General features: G+C 41.8%; 2 protein-coding genes across 4 annotated transcripts in view; one reads left to right on the forward strand and one right to left on the reverse strand.

Annotated features, from left to right (window-relative positions):
• Positions 1 to 8,841, reverse strand: part of parga (poly (ADP-ribose) glycohydrolase a) — a 184,294-nt gene extending 175,453 nt beyond the window's left edge. The window contains exons 1-2 of one of the 2 annotated variants that reach the window (XM_072282825.1): positions 8,747 to 8,841; positions 4,470 to 4,536 (exon numbers count right to left, since the gene is read on the reverse strand). In XM_072282825.1, coding sequence (XP_072138926.1) covers positions 4,470 to 4,483 — 14 coding nt within the window. In that variant the 5' untranslated portion in view covers positions 4,484 to 4,536; positions 8,747 to 8,841. Of the gene's footprint in view, positions 1 to 4,469; positions 4,537 to 8,294; positions 8,550 to 8,746 lie in introns of those variants that run through there. The other variant, XM_072282824.1, reaches the window with a different exon arrangement.
• A 4,122-nt stretch (positions 8,842 to 12,963) lies between these two features.
• Positions 12,964 to 21,525, forward strand: rps24 (ribosomal protein S24). 2 transcript variants are annotated; one of them, XM_072282826.1, is made up of 7 exons: positions 12,964 to 13,013; positions 16,032 to 16,097; positions 16,586 to 16,795; positions 16,878 to 16,988; positions 19,400 to 19,419; positions 21,214 to 21,247; positions 21,454 to 21,525. In XM_072282826.1, the coding sequence occupies exons 1-5, from the start codon at positions 13,011 to 13,013 to the stop codon at positions 19,403 to 19,405; spliced, it is 396 nt and encodes a 131-aa protein (XP_072138927.1). In that variant the 5' UTR covers positions 12,964 to 13,010; the 3' UTR covers positions 19,406 to 19,419; positions 21,214 to 21,247; positions 21,454 to 21,525. The 2 variants fall into 2 exon arrangements, with proteins under 2 accessions (XP_072138927.1, XP_072138928.1); XM_072282827.1 differs by lacking the exon at positions 19,400 to 19,419.
• The last annotated feature ends 1,189 nt before the right edge of the window (positions 21,526 to 22,714 follow it).

Consider the following 22,714-nt stretch of genomic DNA (forward strand, 5'->3'; position numbering starts at 1 on the left):
GACTGCGGGGGGGGGGGGCGGAATCTCATTGAGACCTACGGAACGTTGAAAGGACTGGATAGGGTGGATGTGGGGAGAATGTTTCCTATGGTGCGGGTATCCATAACTACAGGGCACAGCCTCAAAATTGAGGGACACTGGTGAGGTGTCACCTTGAGTATTGTGAACAGTTTTGGGCTCCTTATCTAAAAAAAAAGATGTGCTGGCATTGGAGAGAGTTCAGAGGAAGTTCACAAGGAAGATTCCAGGAACGAAAGGCTTATCATATGAGGAACATTTGATGGCTTGGGGCCTGTACTAGTTGGAATTTAGGATGAATGGGGAACTCATTGAAACCTTTTGAATGTTGAAAGGCCTAGAGTAGATGTGGAAAGGATGCTTCCCATGGTGGGAGAGTCTAGGACAAGCAGACACAGCCTCAAGATAGAGGGCCATCCATTTAAAAGAGATGTGGAGAAGTTTCTATAGCCAGATAGTGGTGAACTTGTGGAATTTGTTACCACAGGCATCTGTGGAGGCCAGGTTGTTGGGTGTATTTAAGGTGGAGGTTGATAGGTTCTTGAATGGCCACAGCATCAAAGGTTACGGGGAGAAGGTCAGGGAGTGGGCTGAGGAGGGGAAAAAAGGATCAACTGTGATTGAATGGTGGAGTAGACCTGATAGATCAAATGGCCTAATTCTGCTCCTATGTCCTATGTCATGGTCTTATTGTCTAAATTTCAGTTAGTTAAATCAATCAAACTGATTTCAATTGGCACAGTAGTGTAGTGGTTAGCGCAATGCTTTACAGCGTTGGTGCCGATACGCACCACCGGGGGCAGTATGGCTCAGCGTCCGGGCTGGAGGTGTCCACAGTGTTCACTTGACAGACGACAAACTGTACTGTGGTCGACTGCAGATTTCTGTGGCATTCATGGACTCAAGAGTCTTGACTTTTTTTTTAGCATGGCTGTATTTTACTAATATCCTGTACATGCTATGTATGCTTTGTGCTGCGTGTGACTGTTGGTACTGTGCTTTACACCTTGGCCCGGGAGTAACAGAGTCTCTTTTGACTGTATTCATGGGTATTAACGGTACTTTGATTTTCTACCAGCAACTTACTCTGTAGCCCATTCTACCAAATCAGCATAGCTTGGGGATATTGAAGGAAGTCAAAGGACTGTGCATTGTATATTATGTCTTTCCAGTTACCAAATAACACTTAAGATTACTGAACTAACACAAAGCTAAGTATTCCCATTTCTGTTTCCCAACCACCTTCCTATCTTAACCAAAATGAAGTATACACACACGTACACATATTTCTATATTACTTGAAACTTTTGCACAGTACACCCAGACCCCACTTTACACTGAGGATGTGTTCCTCAGGTGGAGCACTATGTAAATCAGCGCTATACGCGGTCATTATCTCATTAAGTAAATGTACATGTGGGCCTGATTTTAAAAAAACGAGATATATATAGTTGTATGCATACACAGTAATTTGTGGAGTAACAAACACGCAAATAGGCCTAACTTGTACATCAGTGGAGGGAAGCGAGTGATGGTTACATCGTAGAGTGACCAGGCTGTGTGTCTTCCTCTAATTTTGGCGGCTTCCTCAAGTGAGCGTCAAGATTTGATTGCCTTTTCTTAAGTTTCCTCTTTTGAAGCAGTTCTCGGTAGCAGGAAATCATGTCAGGAACACCCCCTTTGAAATATTGCTTCACTGCCAGTCAGGGTCATTGTCGATGAACTGGTCCGTGATTTGTGCGATTGTGGTGGTGCCAGTGCTGAGGAATTTTGCGGTGAGGTTTCTTGATGCTGCTCCCTCTTCTCCATCTGTGTCTTCAGATTCACCCAGGATGTGTTGCTCTGCCAATTCTCAAAGCTCTTGCTGCCTGAACTAGCTGTTTCACCAGAGACAGGCATGCTATGGAGGTTACTGGGCTGTTTAAATCTATCAAACCAAACTCTGTTATTTATTATTTGTCTCTGACTGCTGGTGAGCCTGTTCAGATTACTTACACAAGTTTTCAGGCTCCCTAATGTCTCTGGTTGGGCTTTTTCCATCGCAAACACTGATTTTGCCCCTTCTCACACATTTTATTTTTTATTTACTCTGGACCCTTGGTTCTCCAGTGTTTTTGTGCCATTTTCTCTGTAAAGATAATTCTTTAGCTATTTCTCTGTTCTACATTATGATTTCTTGCTTGTAAGAGAGTGCATTTGCTGTCACTTGTCCTTTTTCCCTTTTACATATCTATGAAAATTCTTATAGACTGGTTTACTCACACCTTTCATTAATATTTTATTTTATATCTAGTGGAAAATAATGAGATCTGGCATTTTAGAAAGTGCCCAAGAATGACTGAAACTCAATCACTAGTGCCTTTGAAACATCACAGTCAGAATCAGGTTTATTATCACCAGCCTGTGACGTGAAATTTGTTAACTTAGCAGCAGTTCAATGCAATACATAATCTCGCAACAGAGAGAAAAAAATAATAATAAAATAAAACATAAAAATAAACAAATCAATTACGTATATTGAATTGATTTTTAAAATGTGCAAAAACAGAAATACTGTATATTTAAAAAAGTGAGACGCTGTTCCTGAATCTCTGAGTGTGTGCCTTCAGGTTTCTGTATCTCCTACTTGATGGCAACAGTGAGAAAAGGACACGCCCAGAGTGCTGGAGGTCCTTAATAATGGATGCTGCCTTTCTGAGACACCACTCCCTAAAGATGTCCTGGGTAATTTATAGGCTAGCGCCCAAGATGGAGCTGACTAGATTTACAACCTTCTGCAGCTTCCTTCAGTCCTATGCAGTAGCCCCTCCATACCAGACAGTGATGCAGCCTGTCAGAATGCTCTCCACAGTACAACTATAAAAGTTTTTGAATGTATTTGTTGACATACCAAAACTCTTCAAACTCCTAATGAAGTATAGCTGCCCTCTTGCATTCTTTATAACTACATCAATATGTTGGGACCAGGTTAGATTCTCAAGAGATCTTGACACCCAGGAACTTGAAGCTGCTCACTCCCTCCACCTCTGATCCCTCTATGAGGATTGGTACGTGCTCCTTCGTCTTACCCTTCCTGAAGTCCACAATCAGTTCTTTTGTCTTACTGACATTGAGTGCCAGGTTGTTGCTGCAGCACCACTCCACTATTTGGCATACCTCACTCCTGTACGCACTCTCAACACCTCCTGAGATTGTACCAACAATGGTTGTATTGTCAGATGGCATCTGAGCTATGCCTAGCCACACAGTCGTGTGTATACAGAGAGCAAAGCAGTGGGCTAAGCGCACACCCCTGAGGTGCGCCAGTGTTGATTGTCAGCGATGAGGAGATGTTATCACCAATCCACACAGACTGAGGTCTTCCGGTTAGGAAGTCGAGGAACCAATTGCAGAGGGAGGTACAACTTCTCAGTCAAGTTTGTGGGAATGATGGTATTAAATGCTGAGCTATAGTCAATGAACAGCATCCTGACATAGGTGCTTGTGTTGTCCAGGGGGTCTAAAGCCATGTGGAGAGCCATTGAGATTGCATCTGCCATTGACCTATTGTGGCGAAAGGCAAATTGCAATGGGTCCAGGTCCTTGCTGAGGCAGGAGTTCAGTCTAGTCATAACCAACCTTTCAAAGCATTTCATCACTGTCGATGTAATTGCTACCGGGCGATAGTCATTAAGGCAGTCCACATTATTCTTCTTAGGCACTGGAATAATTGTTGCCTTTTTGAAGCAAGTGGGAACTTCTGCCCATAGCAGTGAGAGGTTGAAAATGTGCTTGAATACTCCCGCTAGTCGGTTGGCACAGGTTTTCAGAGCCTTACCAGGTACTCTATCAGGATTTTCTGCCTTGTGAGGGTTCACTCTCTTTAAAGGCAGTCTAACATCGGCCTCTGAGGCAGAGATCACAGGGTCCTCAGGTGCAGCAGGGATCTTCACAGCTGTAGTTGTGTTCTCCCTTTCAAAGCGTGCATAGAAGGTGTTGAGGAAACATTGTACCCATGGCACTGTCCAAAATAAAAACTTCATCAACCCAGTTAAGTTCTTTCCTTTCATTTTTACAGACACCACCCTGTGACAATATTTTCAGATATTTTGAAAATCAATACAGCAGCAAGATCAAGTTATAGTTGGGAACAGGAGCAGTAAACTTTCACCTCCTGGCCTGCTCTGTGACTTCACTGCAGACTCAGACCTGGTCAGTACTTGGGTGGGAGATCACCTGAGAACGCCTGGTTTAGTTGGCTTGTTGCCTGGGAAAACCATTTTATCCAAATCAGGAGGCAACATCCTTGTTGAAAAAGGAGTCTCAGTCCAACTGCAAAAACTAAAACTAAAGTCACTGAGAAGATGGGCAGTGAGCCATCATTATTGGTAGATTGTAGAACTTAAAGCACATTCATTATTTGGAATGCTTTTAAGTAACTACTCCACAAGCAAGACACAATAAGATTATACCTGGTTTGGTCCATCCTTAAATCTTTACTTTCGTCCGTGGTTAAATCTGCCCACACTTCTTCGTGATCTGCAAGATTTCAAAATATTAACACACATCTCAGAAGTAATACACAAAATGCCCTAACCCTAATTTTGAATAAAGTTTTAATACCATGCCTAAGGAATGGTCATAATTTTGAAACAAGGATTTTGAAACAATGGTCATAATTTTGAAACAAATAAATAAGCTAGAATCTTCAGACCGCAAATCATACCTCTAATTTCAATTAACTAGCTATTCCCTTTAGTAACCTTTCACTGACCCTGCTGCACAAAACAACAAATTTCATGACGTTTGCCAGTGATAATAAACCTGATTCTGGTAACTGCATCAGCAACATTTAAAGTAAAGAACACATGAGAAACTTGGATCTTACTCTTTAGGCTCACCGGTGGAGTCATCAGAGCAGGTAAGACTCTTGACCAACAGAACATGCAGCAATGTGGCACCTGCACAGGTTTGTTCCAATGAGAAGCAACTGCAAGGGCAAACTTGTACATCCTTTCAAAGCAATGGATCTAAAATATCTGACTGGCTTGCATCACTTCATCAGTAGCACAGGAAGCAACCTGTATCCAGTCAAATTAACATGAGGGACATTAAACAATCAAGAAATCAGTCAAAAATAATAGATCACCTTGCATGGTTGAACTTGGATAGGTGGAAAAGAGACCAAATGATAGAAAGAAAGAAATAGTAAGATTTATATTTGGCACTCTCGATTAGGCTCAGCCCATTAAAACTCCAAATGCCTCTGGAGTAGTTAGTGATAGATTCTCCTGTGAATATATGAACTAACTGCCCTGTTAGCATTTCATAACGAGCTTAGCGAGTGACAAAATTTGATGTTCAAGCATCTTTCATGAACCTTCTGCATGCTAAAAGAGCCGGGGAAAAAATGGTTACAAACAAACCTCTGTTCCGTAACATGGATGTTTAATACTCAAGACAGAGGCGTTGAGACATTTAGTCATGATTCGTAACATTTGTTTCACCCGGGAGAACTGCAGATCTGGAACTTGATCCATAAGTCATTTATTGACTGTCCCTAAGTAAGAAATTATACAGATGTCCAAATATTTGATTTGGCCCGTAGGAATACACACAAAATAAAAATTACCTAGTATGGTAAGCATACCTTCACAGTACAGTAATGAAAGGCATCAAAAGCACAAAAGACTGATAGAAAAGAACAATTACTAGAAGAGAAAGGAAACTAGTTCTACAGTTCATAAGAATGATTGTAGGTATGTACATCAGAGTTCTGAATATATTGTATTACAAGAGCTCATTTATGTTTAGAGGTGGTCATATGTAGAGCATTTATAACCCAAGGGCAGCCTGTAGTGTGTAATATGTACAATTATTAAGGATATCAAGTCACTTAAGTACAATGGAATGCCATGTGTCTGATCCCCAGCCTGTGAATTAGATTCAGCAACCATTTCTTTGGAGAGTTCTACAAACTGACCAAAGTTTCTATCCTCATCACTATTCAGTATGTCTCAGTAGAAATACGTGAGGTGGAAAGCACAGAAAACTGTTTGGATGAAATAGCCCATGGTTCAAAGATTTGCTTTACATCTGGGAAATAGGCTTGCATTTATGAGGGGTCACAAAGTGTCTGCAGAACCTCAAACCTCAAAGATAGACAAGTATCATTAAGAGAGAATGAGGGAAAAGTCTCTTTTAAAGAGTCTGCTCCACAATTCCTTCATGGCTGATTGTACATATTCTCTCTCTCAACCTCATTCTCCAGCCTTCTTCCTCTATTCTTTGACGCCCTTACTAATCAACAACCCATCAACCTCCACTTCAAATATACCCAATGACTTGGCCACCATAGCTGTCCGTGGCCATGAATTCCACAGATTCACCACTCTCTGGCTGAAGAAATTTCTCCTTACCTTTGTTCTAAAGGGTTCACTTTATTCTGCGGTTGTACCCTCTGGTTCTAGACTCTCACAATATCAGAAACATCCTCTATCACTATTCCATAGGTTTCCGTGAGATCCCACCTCAAAAGTTACAGCTTTATTCTATGCAATTCGTGAAAAAATTACTTCCAGAAAAAGTAGTCAGGACAAGCAAAATACGTGACTGTAGACCAAAGTGCACAACCTTCATATGAATACTTGGGAAGAATGACTCCTGATAAGCACACGTTCAACTTGCACTATTGTACATCATTTAATCTTCACAACAGCAACACCATTATCTTCAATGATACACCAGCCATTCAGAATCACTTTTACATCATGACTGGCATATGTCATGAAATTTGTTGTTTTGCGGCAGCAATACATAATAAAAAACTATAAATTGCAATAAGATATATAAAAAGTAAGTACGTAGGTTTGTTGACCATTCAGAAATCTGATAGCAAAGAGGAAGAAGCTGTTCCTGAAATGTTGAGTTTGTGTCATCAAGGAGTACCCTCTCCTTGATGGTAGTAATGAAATTCAGGGAAATGCTATTTAGTGCAAGGGATTCATAGAAAACAGGAAAACAACTTAGTACGGAAATGGTTTTGTCCTTGGGCCAACTTGGAACAGTTTCACACACACGAAAAACCCATTCAAGGATTATAAGGAAAATGACAGCAATGTTAAGAGTACTTCCCACATATTTTATCTCTTTGGGTGTAGCTGATAACCAGATCTTAAAAATTGGGATAAACAGATCCATTATGGAGGAAATTAATGGAAAATAGTACCATGAATTTAAATCTGAAACCACCAACAAAGAAAGAGTTGGAAAGTGGCAAATGCAATAGGGATCAGTTAAACTAACCATGAGGTAAATTTGCCCTGTCACATGCAACAAGAGCTTGCCAGTTCTCCAGAGTTATCCACAGCAGCCTCAGAATTTGACCAAATGCAAAAATAAAGGGAAAATTGATTGTAGACCCTATTTGAGTGTAAGCTGAAAATCCTGGCATGTGGACAGAAGACTGCAGCCAAAGCTATTTCATAGCAATAGCTCCTGCAGATTATTCCCATGCAATGTTTCATGGTAATGATCTGCAGTGACTACTGCCAGGTTTAACTCAGCAAGTCAGGCAGCATCGATGGAGAAGTATAAACAGTCAAGTTTCAGGGTGATTAGTGATTTTGTGTGTTGCTGCTACGTACTACTTATTGTGTGGCATAAACTGCCACAAATGCTGTCCCATTGCATGAAAATGATCAGCAGAACAATGCTACCTTGTTGCATGGAAGCAACTTGCAGGAAATGCTGTATTACTGAGGCAGCACTGTAACATGGTGGTTTGCACAATGCTTTACCAGTGACCTGGGTTCAATTCCCACCACTGGCTGTAAGGAGTTTGTACATTCTCCCTGTGACTGCGTGGGTTTCCTCCAGATCCTCTGGTTTCCTCTCAGAGTCCAAATACAGTACTGGTTGGTGGGTGAATTGGTCAATGTGAATTGTCCCGTGATTAGGCTAGGACTAAACCAGTGTATTGCTGGGCAGCGCGGCTGAAAGAGTCGGAAAGGCCTATTCCGTGGGATACCTCAATCGTAAAAATATATGCATAGAAACAATGACAGCAAATATCCTGACACGCCAATTGTACACAAGCTTCTCCTCTCCCCCATCCCCTGTAAATGCTGAGGAATGCGTGGGAATAACTTGAAGACTACCGTGTGGCTGTGAAATAATGTGTGCATAGAAACACTGAAAGCACATGAAAGGGTGTAACATCTGATAGGCTGCATGGTAATAACCTATAGCGAACGGTGCCGCTCTGTGCACCAAGCCGGCACTGCCTGGTTACAGACCTTTGCTGCAGCCTGCAATACCAGAGCTGCTCCCCTCTGGCCGGGCCTCGCTGGGAGAGGAGAGCTGCTGCGGGCAAGTCTCCAGCCTGAACTTTTTCCTCGCCGGCGCTGCGCTCATGTTACTTTGGAAGTAAAGGTTACAATTTAGAGTGATGGGTAGTCCGAGTTCCTGCCCGGAGCCGCTACTACGGCGGGAGCTCAGGCCACCGTGACCCACGCCGGGCGCTGCCCTTCTCAAGATGGCGCCGGGGAGTGAGATCTAGCAAGTCTCGCGTTGGCTGGCTGTGCGCAAAAGGCCTACGGCCGAACTTTGCAGAGACCACTCAGTTCAGGCGTCCGCTGATGAGGGGAGAGAAAGAGAAAAGGGGGACCCCTCCCCCACTCCAGCAGGTGTCGGCCCGAATAGATTCGACGCTCGTCAGCAGTTCACTCCACCGTCGATCTAATTTTACCTGACACGTCCGCCTTGCTGCGTCTTTCACTTCCTCCCCGTCCTCGAGCGCTGTAGTTTCCTATCTGTGAGGCGGAGCTGAGTCCCAATTACGGACGATGAGGAGTAGGACTACAAATCCCGGCATGCCTTGCTACCTTGTGCGTCATGACTGACAGCTGAAGGCACTAAACAGCGAAGGACGTGGATTCCATATTACGTCAGCAATTGTTGCAATGGTAGCAACAGCGCTGCGACTTACCTGACCGATTCAAACTCTCAATCCTTTAGGGCAATGCACGTTTAGATAAATTAACGTAATTAATTCTTCCGATATATTTTCACTTCCGACATCTTCCTCAATTATTAATCTATCATTTATTCCATTAGCTAATGGAGCAATTAAAATGACTTAAAGATTCAAGATCGTTTATTGATATTCTTCGGTACAAGAGCGTAAAGGAAAACAAAATGATTGTTACTCTGGATCAGATGCAGCATAAAAAACGTAAGCATAAGGAACGAAAAATATAAGTATAAAAGCAACATTTTAAGACACAATGTTGAGAGTGGTCGTATATGCACAGGATTAGTTAGATGCTTAGATTGTATGTACGTAAAGTGACACCAGGTGCAGGAGTAGCTGAACCTACGGTAAAGTTACAAGGCAACTCGTGGTAAGAAGAATTCGAGATAGCAGCAGGGCATATGAAAACACAAGACAGTGATTGTGTTGTATTTGGTGTGGAGGACAGATAGATGCTTTATGATCACAAAGGAAATTACTGTATCACAGTAGTATTACAAGTGCACAGATATACAAATGTATAAATATTAGAAGTAAAAAATAAGTTACCTCAGGAGGGCGGTGAGTCATCACTTCCCCGGCTATAGGTTGACTTAGTCTAATGGCCGAGGGTAAGAACAATCTCCTATCGCGCGCCTTGGAGCAGCGCAGTTGTCTTCGTCTATTACTAAAAATGCTCCTCTGTTCAGCCAAGGTGGCATGCAGAGGGTAAAAAATGTTGTCCAGAATTGCCAAGATTTTCCTTTATTCTACCACGGCCTCCGGTGTGACCAGTTTGACTCTTATAACAGAGCCAGTCTTTCTAATCAGTTTACTGAGCATGTTGGCATCACCTGTGTTGATGCCATTGCCCCAGCACACCACCGCATAGAAGATTGTACTGGCAACAACAGATTGGTAGAATATGTGAAGGAGAGGCCTGCATACTCCAAAGGACCTTAGTCCCCTCAGGAAGTAGAGGTGACTCTGGTCCTTCTTGTACACAGCCTCAGTGTTGGTGCTCCACTCAAATCTGTCGTCCCAGGTGCACCCTCAGGTACTTGTAGGTCCTCACCACATCCACGTCCACATCCTCTCCATCAATAGTAACAGGGAGCAGTGTAGGCTTTGTCTTCCTAAAGTCCATCACCATCTCCTTTGTCTTACTGATGTTGAGCTGCAGATGATTCAGCTTGCTCCGTTTGACAAAGTCCTCCACCAGGCCGTGTATTCATCCTTCTGTGTTTCCTGTGTTGTTTACACCCAACTATTGCTGAGACATCAGAGAATTTCTGCAGATGACATGACTCAGTGTTGTATCTAAAGTCTGAGGTATGTAGGGTCAACAGGAAGGGAGACAATACAGTCCCCTGTGGGCCCTGCTGCTGCTTACAACCATGTCCGACACACAACTCTGAAGCTGTGATCTGCCAGTCAGGTAGTCCATTATCCAGGAAACAATGGCAGTGTCAACCTGCACTGAACAGAGCTTTTCCCCCAGCAATGAGGGCTGTGTGATATTAAAGATACTTGAAAAATCAAAAAACATGATCCTCACAGTGCTGTCCTGCTTATCCAAATGGGAGTAGGCTCTGTTCAGCAGGTAGATGACAGCATCATCAACTCCAAGGCGCTCCTGGAAGGCAAACTGCAGGGGATCGAGGGCTGATCTGACTGGGGTCAGAGGTGAGCCAGGACCAGCCTCTCTGGGGTCTTCATGATGTGTGAGGTCAGGACCATTGGACGGTAGTCATTCAAGACTTTTAGTTGGCCCTTCTTGGGTGCTGGGACTACACATGAAATTTTCCACCCAGTCAGGACCCCTTCCAGGGTGAGACTCAGACTGGAAATGTGCTGGAGAGCTCCACACAGCTGCTCAGCACACTCCTTCATGACCATTTGTGTCTGAGTCTGAGGTGAAGATGGCGATGATAGCAGTTGGTGTGTGGAGGTGTGGATGGTAGGTACAGGGCAAGGAGGGGATGTAGACAGTGGTAGCCTGTGTTGTTTGTCCACATGATGAACTGGAGGGGAAGGGGTGGTGCTGAGGGAGCATTGGGTGCCCTGGCTCCTGGACTGCTGTGCTGAGGTGTAAGCATAAACTGGCTTGCCTATGTTATGCATGCTTTTGAATTATTAACGTTTTACCAACAGTTTCTGTCAGATGATTTGTCTGATGAAAAGGGAGGGATATTGCCACCTTCACCTGGCTTAGCCTGTATATGACTCCAGTCCCATAGTAACGTGATCCCCCTAACTGCAAAATTCAGAGGTGATCTTTCGATCGGCTATAAGTTGGACCTTCACCAACAATGTATTCATCCTGCCCATCACTGCACTTATTAAAATCATCAGACTAATTTCTGCTCTCACTTCATACAAGAATGTCCTGATGCAAGGTCATTGACCTGAAATATGTATCTTTTCTCTCTCTATAGAAAAAAGTATACTTGATAAAATTGTACAACATTATCAGGGAATTGGGTACAAGAGACAGTAGGAAACTATACCCATGGAGATGTCAATAACTAAACAACAAGGGGTGAAAGAATTTGAATCAGAATCAGGTTTAATATCAGGTGTTCTTGGGTTCAATTTCCATTCTGAAATCGGATGGCAGAGGGGAAGAAGCTGTTCCTGAATTGCTGAGTGTGTGCCTTTGGGCTACTATACCACCTTCCTGATGGTAGCAGTGAGAAGAGGTGATGGGGATCCTTAATGGGGGATGCTGCCTTTTTGAGACATTGCTCTATGAAGATGTCTGGGACGTTCTAGAGGCTAGTACACATGATGGAGCTGACTGAGATCACAACTTCCTGCAGCTTCCTTCGATACTGTGTAGTAGTTCCCCCCCCCCGCCCCTGCCATACAGATGGTAGTGCAGCCAATTGGAATGGTCTCCACAGTAGAAATTTGCAAGTGACTTTGGTGATATTCCAAATCTCCTCAGACTCCTAATGAAACATAGTAGCTGTCATGTCTTCTTTGTAACTGCATCAATATGTTGGGCCCAGGAGAGGGTTGACACCCAGAAACTTGAAACTACTCATTCATTCCACTGCTGACTCCTCCATGAGGACTAGTGAGGGTTCCCTTGTCTCACCTTTTCTGAAGTCCACCATCAGCTCTTTGGTATTACTGATGTTGAGTGCATGGTCGTTGCTGCAACGTCACCCAGCTATCTGACATATCTTGCTCCTGCATGCGGATGCATTGCTTCCAAGCTTGGAATATGGAATCCACTTCCTGAATGTTTGTGGATGGAGGCACTAACACAACACTCGAGGTGAATTCATCGTCATAGGTGTAAGTACGATGAGTACAGGTACAATGAAAAACTTACTTGCATCACAGGTATGGTGGTGGACAACATATATAAAATATATAAGACAGTGAAGAGAGTGCACAATTTAATCTTGCTCACTCATTCCAATTCTGACCCCTCCATGATAACTGGTGTGTATTCCCTTGTCTTACCCTTTCTGAAGTCCGCAATGAGCACTTAAATTGTCATCACTGTGACTCAGTGCTGGTAAATTGGATGGGTATTTACTTGATAACTGGTATGGATATGATTGCCCAAATTGCTTATTTTCAGTACTTTATGACCCTGACAAACTATATCTCACCTAGTATTTTCAGTATTATGGTTTTATTTCAAAAGTTATACTGCAGTTTCATAACAAACATAATATTTCCCTATTGTTGTGGACACCAATAAATGGTAATATTTCCAGCATTTTTAACCTTCAATAGTCATGTTTGTTTTCAAATAATTTAAAAAATATATACCGTCATTGATTTCAAATAGATCTGTACATTCTGAAGCAGCCGAATGCATATTTTACCCAAAGGAGTTTGAGTTTCAAGGATTGAGACAAATGAAAGTTTCTAAGCAGGCAGTGGAATAGACATCCCTCCCCGAAACCTAAGCTGATTTGATTGACAGGCGCGGGGTCCTTCTCTCTTTCCTAAGCCCTATACTGAAGCGGCGGCCAAGATGGTGAGCGACAGCGATCTAATCCGATCTAAATCTCCGGCATCTACCGCCGACCCGGCTTGTTCCCGTTACCAATGGCAGGCAGAGGCTCCCCCGAGCTGAATAACCGGTGTATTTTATGTTTGTTCGCGCGCGTTGATGTGCCCGGCGGCGCGGGCCTGCTCTTACTGGAGCCCCGCGCCGGGGACTGGGGTTGGTGCAGCCCCGGTGCCCAGTGGCTGTGGGATGGGGATGAGTCTCGACTGCTTGGTTGTAAATGCCCGGCTCAGGCCGAACGTAAGCCAGTCTAGGATCTAGTGTATAAAGTTGGTAAACTTTACTCTCAGGCGTACACACAGACCAGCCCAGGCTCTGGTAGTGCATCAGCTGCTCTCCTACATTTAGAGTAAGAGTACCTAATTTATTTAAGTAGTGTGATTTAATTTGTTAAATTTTAAGTCCCTGGGCATTGTAGGGTATTACTGTAAAATTATGGGGTTGAAGCACGATGTTCGAATAAATTTTATTGCATTGTCTGAGAACCTGCATGAATAAAAGCAGACTGCAAGAATACACTGTACGAACTCGGGGCCGTAGATTTAAAGGAAGAGGTTCAATAAGAACCTGAGAGGACAGCTTTTTCACCCAGAGTGGTCGGAATTTGTAATTTACTGATGAATTTTATTTCATTTCTTTTGAAAACTGAAATAATGTAAACTATATAACTATCTCAGAACTAAAGGGTGTTTTTAAGGTAAAAAGGGAGAAGTTTAATAAGAATTTGGGGCAACTTTTTTCAACCGGAGAGGGGTCAGTAGATGGAATGAGCCTGCAATGGAGGTAGTTGAAGCAGGTATGTATAGAAACATTTGAATGGTGCATGGGCACGTATTTGGATAGGAAAGCTTTGGAGGGTTATCGACCCAATGGCAGGTAAATGGGACTAGCTTGGTTGGCATAGATTGAAGAGCCTGGCTCCATGCTGTGTAACAACATATTGGAGAACTCTGGGTTGTGAGGGAATGTTGCAGCTCTGGTTCAGCCACTGGAATATTCAGATCAGTTTGGTCACCTCATAGGAAGGAGTTGGAAGTTTAGTGAGACTGCAGAGGTTTGTCCTGCTGCCTGGACTAGAGGGCATGTCTTATGAGGATAGGTAAAATGAGCTAAAGCTTTCCTTTTGGAGCAAAGGAAGATTAGAGGTGTACAAGATTATATTGATAGAGTGGACAGCCAGACCTTTTCCAAGGGTGGAAATGGCTAATATGAGGGGGCATAGTTTTAACATGATTGGAGGAAAGTATGGAGCGATGCAAGGACAAGGTTCTTTTACACAAAGTGGCGAGTGTGTGGAATGTGCTGTCGGGTGATGATAGAGGCATCACATATCGGGTGATGATAGAGGCATTAGGGACTTTTAAGTGACTTTGGCACTTAGATGAAAGAAAATTGGAGGGCTACGTGGGAGGGAGCAATTAGATTGATCTAAGAGTAGGTTAGAAGTTTCTCACAATATCATGGGCCAAAGGACCTGGACTGGTCTATGTCAAGTAGCAGCTATGGTAAGGGTTCCCAACCTTTTTGATGTCGTGGACCAATACCATTAAGCAAGGGGTCTGTGGATGCCAGGTTGGGAACCCCCGATCTACAGGGAAAATGGACTTTTTGGTCAGGACTGTTCATCTGGACTCACCACATCTACAAATGCTGTTTGACCCTCATTTCTCCAGCATTGTTTATTGCTCCAGATTCCAGCATCTCTGGTCTCTTGTCTCCATGCAGACTGTAAGAGTTTGGAGAAACGACCCAAAAAAAAAAGCTGCCAATAATAGATTCTGAAAGCTGACCAGGAGCATCATTCTGTTTCAGAAGGAAATTTTTGTTTCTCAAAAGGCATTTGAAGTGAAATGGCTGTGGGACAGTGGGCGGACTGGGCTGATGGGGCTGCTCTGCCAGAAGCGTGGAACTTGACAGGTTGAATGTTCTGAGAACCCCTTAAATGAGAGAACTATTGTAAAGGAATGAGAACTTACCTAGATGTTGTGACCAAGGCAACTTGAAATTTCTGCTGTGGTTTTATTCTACAAGGAATAATGTGGTGGCAGAGAGGTTACTCAGAGACGATGCAGAGAGTGCGGAAATATATCACTGTGAACTGGCAATAATTGTATGTTCGTTTTTGGGATCTGGATTTGATTTTGGTGCTGGGCAGATAATATGCATGTTGATGCAGACTGAGCAAGTTTCTTAAAATGGATATAGTTCAGACAGTTGAGGATAATTTTTAGGCAGATTTTTATTTGTCTTCTATCAACTCCTCTGGCAGCACATTCCAGGCACCCACCACTCGCTAAATCTCATGCAAATCTCTTGTAATTTCTCTGTCTCATCTTGAATATATGCCTTCTAGTCTGGTATTTCCACTCTGGGAAAACGACTTCCTATCCTACATGCCTCATAATTTTGTATAGTTTTATCAGGTTGCTATCAGGATATGACTGGATAAGAAGGAATTTCTTCGTTCTGAGGGTGGTTATCCTATAGATATCTTCAGTATAGAAGGCTAAAGGTTGAGTTGCTGAAGAACTTGAGTTGATGTAAGGCATCAAATATAGGGGATTGCATGGGGTGAGGCATTGTGATAGAGAATCAGTCATGATTCTGTTGAAAAGTGAAGCATGCTTTAAGGATTGACTGGTCTACTTCCAGTCCTATTCTTTGTCTATTTTCAGCTTGACAAGTGATGGAAAAGCTCTGGAGAATGAGGAGATGAGTCAGCACAAATCAGATGGCTGAACAGCCTCCCGCTTCATTTCAAGTGTTAGAAAAGTTAGTACCTGATCAGCTCTGACAGTGACAGTATTTAGTTTTGAGTTGAGTTTCTGATCAGTATTTACTTTGGGCTTAATGGTGTAGAGAGCTCAGCAGTGCCTATGCTATTCAATGTCAACAGAAATTAGTTGGATTGGGGTGTGATTGTTCTCCACATCTCAGTTCTCTGAATAAATGTGCACCGTATGTTTGTTACTTTTTATTTTACAGAACGACACAGTGACGATCAGAACCAGAAAGTTCATGACAAACCGCTTGCTCCAACGCAAGCAGATGGTGAGTAGGAATGTTTTGTTGTTTTCCTTCAGTGTGATTATTTGCAGAAGGTTGTGATTGATATGATTTTTTTTTACCCCTTTTGTAGAAATACTGTGAGCTCTTGTGCTGCTTAATCCTTTAATACTGCAAGCTTGAGGCTCACAAAGTGCTGGAAGAACTCAGCAAGCACAGCATCTATAGAGGGGAATAAGTCTTTCCTATAGCCTTTTGTGTGTGTTGCTTATTTTCTCCAGTATTTTGAGTGTAGATCAAGCTGAAGGGTCTGGGCCTGAAAACATTGCCTGTTTATTCCCCTCCATAGATGCTGCCTGACCTGCTTTAGCATTTTTGTGTGTGTTGCTCAAGATTTCCAACATCTGCAGAATCACTTGTTTTAATGCTTAAGAGCTGCTTTGAGATTATTCTCTTCAATTTCTAGTATGTTCTTGAAAGTTCCTGGTAGGAATTTCAATTCTGTTCTCATGCACATTTTCGTTTCAATATAGGTTGTCGATGTCCTGCACCCTGGCAAACCTACAGTTCCCAAAACAGAAATCAGGGAAAAGCTAGCAAAGATGTACAAAACAACGCCAGATGTTGTGTTCGTTTTTGGGTTCAGGACGCAGTTTGGTGGTGGCAAAACAACAGGATTTGCCATGGTCTATGATTCCTTAGATTACGCCAAGAAGAATGAACCAAAGCACAGGCTAGCAAGGGTGAGAAGACAAGTTGTGTACCGCTGAGATTTTAGGGATACTCTGCCCTTTTTTATACTAATCTGTATCCATTCTGTTTCAGCATGGTCTATTGGAGAGGAAAAAGGTTTCTAGGAAACAGCGAAAGGAACGAAAGAACAGAATGAAGAAAGTTCGCGGTACAGCTAAAGCTAACGTTGGTGCTGGCAAAAAGGTGTGAGAATTCTTGGCAAAGAAAATATCTTGTTGTATTCTTTATCATTAGATTCCTCTTGGAATATTTTACTTTCAACTCTGATCATGTACCTTCCTCCTGCCCCTCAACTAGGCCCTGAACTCCCTCTCCTGCCTCCCTCCCTCAAACAACATGTTCCTTAAAACCTGGTTCCTTAATGGAGCTATCGGTCACCTGTCCTTGTGTCTTGTGGCTCAATTTCAAGTTTAGATTTGTCTTGCTTTTGTGAGGTATTATAATGTTTTAAAGAATCTATTGATTAAATTAAAATTTGTTTTCTCTACTGTTTCCATTTGAGAACTTTGGTTTTCAGTTTTGTCTTTTTTTTGTTCATGTTTGCTATCTTTTTTGTTCCTCCGGACCACAGAAGGTAATACTGTTATTTTGCATGTAGTGTTGTGTTCACTAGTTAGTTTTTCTACGGCTTAGTTTCTCTGCAGCTAAGTAGAATCTCATACAAATGTGTGATTTTACAAATGATTGTTATAGCATATTGCAATGTGAACTTTTCTTCCACTGACTAAGCTTTAAAAAAGTAGCATGTTTTTACAATGAGCTTACAATAGCCATCAAAGTAATGGAACGTAGAATAAAACAACACAGTACAAGCCCTTTGACCCACATTATTGTGTTGACCTTTTAACCTACTCCAAAATCAATCTAATCCTTCTCTCCTACAGAGTCCTGCAATTTTCTTGCATCCATATGCCTTTCTGAGTCTCTTGTGATCCTAATGTATCTGCCCCTACCTCCATCCGTGGCAGTGTGTTCCGTGCACTTAGCATTCAGTGTTTCTTTTTAAAAAAACTACCTCTGACATTCCCCCTATACTTTGCTCCAATCACCTTAAAATTTTGCCCTCTTGTATTAGCCATTGCTATCTTGGAAAATCTCGCTCAACCTATCCTTATAAGACAATCTCAAATCCAGACAGCATGGAGTAAATCTCTGCACCCTCTCTAAAGCTTCTACATAATTTCTAGATTGAGGCATCCAGAACTGAACACAATACTCCAAGTGTGGTCTAACCAGAGTTTTATAGAGCTGCAGCATTATCTCATGGCTTTGGAACTCAAACCCCCCCAACGAAGACTAACGCACCATTTGCCTTTTTAACCATCTTAACTTGCATGGCAACTTTGAGGGATCTGTGGATGTGGACCCCAAGATCCTTCTGTAAAAATTCTACTTACCTTGTACTCGTCCTTCAAGTTCAACCTTTCAGTGTATATTATTCCATATTTTTCTGGATTGAACTCAATCTGTGATATCGACGACCCAGCTGTGCATCCTATCAATGTCCCTATTTCAGCCTCTTCTATCCCCAATACGACAAGCCTTTGTAATCTGCAGGCTCACTAACCCACATTTTCTCCTCCTCCTCCTCCAAGTCAATTATAAAAAATCACAGAGCAAACATCTTAGCACATATCCCTGTGGAAAACCAATAATCATGGACCCCAGCAGAATATGCTCCATTTATTACCACCCTCTACCTTCTCCAAGCAAGCCAATTCTCAATCCACACAGTCAAGATTCTGTGCATCCTCACTTTCTGAATGAGCCTATCATAAGGAACCTTGTTGAACACATTACTAAAATCCATGTACATCATATCCACTGCTCTATCTCCATCAATTTATTTTGTCACTTTCTGGAAGAATTCAGTCACACTTGTGAGGGATCACCTGCCTTCACAAAACCATGCAGATTACCAGATTATGCTTCTTAAAATGCTTGTAAATACTTCATGAATCCTCTTCAATAATTTGCCTGCTAATGATGTAAGACTCACTAGTTTATAATTCCCAGGGTTATCCCTATTACCTTGAACAATCTATTGGGAGATATTAGGTGGTGAAGTTTGGGGGTTGCTTCTCTGCCTCGGAGCCAGTCACAAAACTCCTTTTGGTTTCACACACCAAATCAATTTCACCTTTTCAGTTTCAGGGCCATATCACTGGCAGGTCACTAATGTCACTGGTCTTTGAAGTGTAAAAATCACTTAAGTTGAAATTGCAAATGTTCTGTCTTTCCGGGCATTCTTTAGTTCTCTTGTGTATGGAAGGGTGGACTTTTTATTTTGTTCTTGATTTTTTCCAGAGAAGCTTACATTTTGATTTTGTCTATCTCTGCAAATGGCTGTTAAGAGAGTGCACATCATTGTATTAATGTCTTCCTATTTCTTTTGCCCTTAAAAGAATTTGGCAGCAAGCTAGGTGTGTGACTGGTGTAATATTCTCACAATAAACTGGTTGCTCTGAGTTTTGATGTTTCTAGCTGTTAGCCAAAATCTGTTTTTAAGACTTGTAAGTTTGATTTGTTTTTTGATATCAGTCAATAATTTTGTTTTGCCTTTCTTTATTGCTCTTATGGAATATATCCTTCAGAAATGAAGCAACAGTGGCAGGTACTGAAGTCTATGCATGAGTGTGCTAGCATGCACTGCACGTGACTGATTTACCCTGGTCTTGCTCAATGTTGCTCTGTTCTATAGTTTGCATGTTACTTTTCACATGGGATCGGTGCTAGTCCTAATTAAAGCTAACTGAAAATTTCTATGCAGATTTTTCTTGGGTGAAGTCTTAAATAGTATCAATAACATGCACGATAACATTTAGAAAGATCTATGTTTGGATTCACTAATAAATCAAGTTACAAGAAAAGGACGTAGCTCCCCTGCTGGTAGGAATTATGAAGATTGATCTGTACAGGTGTCCTCGTCCAAAGATGACCTATCCAAATTTCATGCCATTGCCCTGCTGGTTTTGAGATGATGTGAATGTTTCTGATTGAGCTGTAGCCTGGCTCCAGTATCTATGAGATGCTAGAATATAAATGATACACCTTAGCATAGTGGGTAGAACAATGCTTTACAGTATCAATGACCGGAGTTCAGTTCCCACCACTGTCTGGAAAGAGTTTGTACATTCTCCCTGTGACCATGTAGGTTTCCTCCCACATCCCAAAGACATACCGGTTAGTCGGTTAACTGATCATTGTAAGTCGTCAGGTTTAGACTAGGGGGTTGCTGGGCAGCAGGGCTCAAAGGGCTGGAAGGACTTAGTCTGAGCTGTCTCAATAAATAAACTTTTCACAGTTGTTATGCCACAATTAAAGTTATGCTCAAGAACATAATGAAATTGAAGCAAGTGTGTTTTATTCTTCATTCTTTTGAAGTCTTGAAGCTGAAAAGTTTTTTAAATTCAATAAAGCAGTTGTGATAGATGTAACTAGAAATGAAGAAACTGGACTTTCATATATCCACATGTTTTCTTCTGTGAAAGAAAATATCACTACCAAGAAATTAATCTTGTGAGTGGTGCAAGATGATGAGTTGCCAGCAGGATAAGATGAGATTGAGAAAACTCTAGATTTGTATATTGAGCTAATTGTTACTAATCTAAATACATTAAATTGGGAATAAAAGCTATTCTAAGTTGTTTTAAAATAGTAGGCCATATAGTTAAATGAAGCCTGACCCTCCATTTCATTTAAGAGGGTATAATTTTGTAAATAGAGGTATATTTTCTAACTAAGTGCATGTTTTATTTCGAGGGTGTCTTAATCATGGCATGCAATCATATTCAGTGCTTTAACCTTTCACTTTTTTGAATGTTTAGAGGCTGTCCATATTACTAAAATTCGTGCAGTCAATAACTCTTGTGGAGCTCTTGATCTTTTGAGAATGCCGTTTTCTCCTTTGCAGCATGCTTTCAATTGCACTTGTAAAATTTTCAATGCCATAATTTGTCATACTGGTCATAATTTCTGATTGCATGTGATAGAGTACATTAGAGATTTAACTTCTGTAGTTTAGATTGTGATTTGGTCTAATCCTTTCATTCGCATTTTGTGTACAGAGGACCCCTGCATTACAGAAGGGTTGCATTCCTAGAGAAAACCCCATATTTCAATTTTTGTAAAACGAAATCCCATTTCCCATGGAATCCCTTCATAAGTGGAAGTGCATTCATATAGTGGTAGTACTGTGGTTGCTCAAGAGGTTGCCTCGTCCGCTTCTAGTGCCAAGCAGTTGCATTTGGAGATAAGTAACTGCAGATGCTGTAACTTGCTGCTCCACTTTGATATATCCAATTCTAAACAAGCCCCCCCCCCCCCCACATTTTTCTCAAATGTGTTTGAAATATGAAGTCATACAAATTTGGGTAATTTTATTTCGCTCTATTTTGTTTCCGTACAGTAATATGGCAGTACACATGAAGATCTCCTGAAACGTGAGTATTTAACTTGCTGATGCCAGATTGTCTTTTGAGATGGTATATGTTTAAGAGTTATTATTAAGTGATGTGTGGAACTTGGTTTCAAAAAGTAATTAAAAGTTGGTAAATTAATGATTGAATATTGTCAATTTTTGAATCTGCAGTTCTCATTACAGATGTATAAGGTGCAGATTTTAATTATTTTTTTTCTCCACCAACAGGCTGAATTGACCATGGATCACCATCTCTGATTTCTTCCCTGGTGCTCAAATAAACCTTATAAAAATTGGAAAGTTGTCTTCTCTTGTTATACAGTAGTTTTTTTTTACTTGTATAGGTTAGAGCTGTTGAGGATGTACATAAAAGACAATTAACTTATGATTTCAAAACCGGTTGTGGCATTATTTTGACCAGACACTTGTTCTGTCCTTTATGAATACTGTAGCAGTGGTAACCTTATGGGTTGAGTGTGTACCTTGGAACATTTATTGAGGTACAGGGCAGAATAGGCCCTTAAGGTCCTTCAAGCCACACCACCCACCATTCCCTCAATTTAATCTTGGCCTAATCACAGGACAATTCACAATGATCAAATAACCTGCCAGCCAGTACATCTTTGGCCAGGATGGTATTGTCCAAGATGGCAAGTTGCATGCCATCTTGGACGATGTCTCCCATCCATTACATAATGGACTGGTTGGGCACAGGAGTACATTCAGCCAGAGACTCATTCCACTGAGATGCAACACTGAGCATCATAGGAAATTATTCCTGCCTGTGGCCATCAAACTTTACAACTCCTCCCTTGGAGGGTCAGACACCCTGAGCCAATAGGCTGGTCCTGGACTTATTTCCTGGCATAATTTACATATTACTGTTTAATTATGGTGCAACTGTAATGAAAACCTATTTCCCTCGAGATCAATAAAGTATGACTATAACTATAGGAAGAAAACCAGAGCACCTGGAGGAAACTCCATGTGGTCACAAGGAAAACATGCAAGCTCACAGGCAGTGGCGGGGTACCGTCTTGCCCGGGATTTAGTTTCTACAGCTGTCTTTGAGTTTGTATGTTCTTCCCATGACCGTATACTCTGGTTACTTCCCACAATCCAAAGATATAATGAGTTAATAATTTGTGAGCATGTTATGTTAGCTCCAGAAGCATGGTGACATTTGCGGATTCCCCACCACCACCACCACATCTTTGGATTGTATTGGCCATTAACATGAATGATACGTTTCACTGCGTATTTTGATGTGCATGTGACAAAAAGCTCATTTTTAATCAATTAGTCCACAGTGGACCCAAGCTCGGCACAAACTGGCATCAAGCTTATTAATTTTTATCTCGCCAAATACTTTGTCTCAACCAGTGTTTCTGCAATGCAGTGCTTTATCTTCAAGTACAGGTTGAGCACTACTTATCCGAAATGGTTGGCCGGAAGTATTTTGGATTTTGGAATATAGTTACAGTGCTTT

Source organism: Mobula birostris, chromosome 18 (genome assembly GCF_030028105.1).
Source record: "Mobula birostris isolate sMobBir1 chromosome 18, sMobBir1.hap1, whole genome shotgun sequence".
Taxonomy (NCBI): Eukaryota; Metazoa; Chordata; class Chondrichthyes; order Myliobatiformes; family Myliobatidae; genus Mobula; species Mobula birostris.

Bases quoted from the DNA above. Each gene is read 5' to 3' on its own strand.
- rps24 (XM_072282826.1), top strand. The intron at 16,098-16,585 runs GTGAGTAGGAAT...GTTTCAATATAG, and splicing joins TGCTCCAACGCAAGCAGATG to GTTGTCGATGTCCTGCACCC. The intron at 16,796-16,877 runs GTGAGAAGACAA...ATTCTGTTTCAG, and splicing joins CAAAGCACAGGCTAGCAAGG to CATGGTCTATTGGAGAGGAA.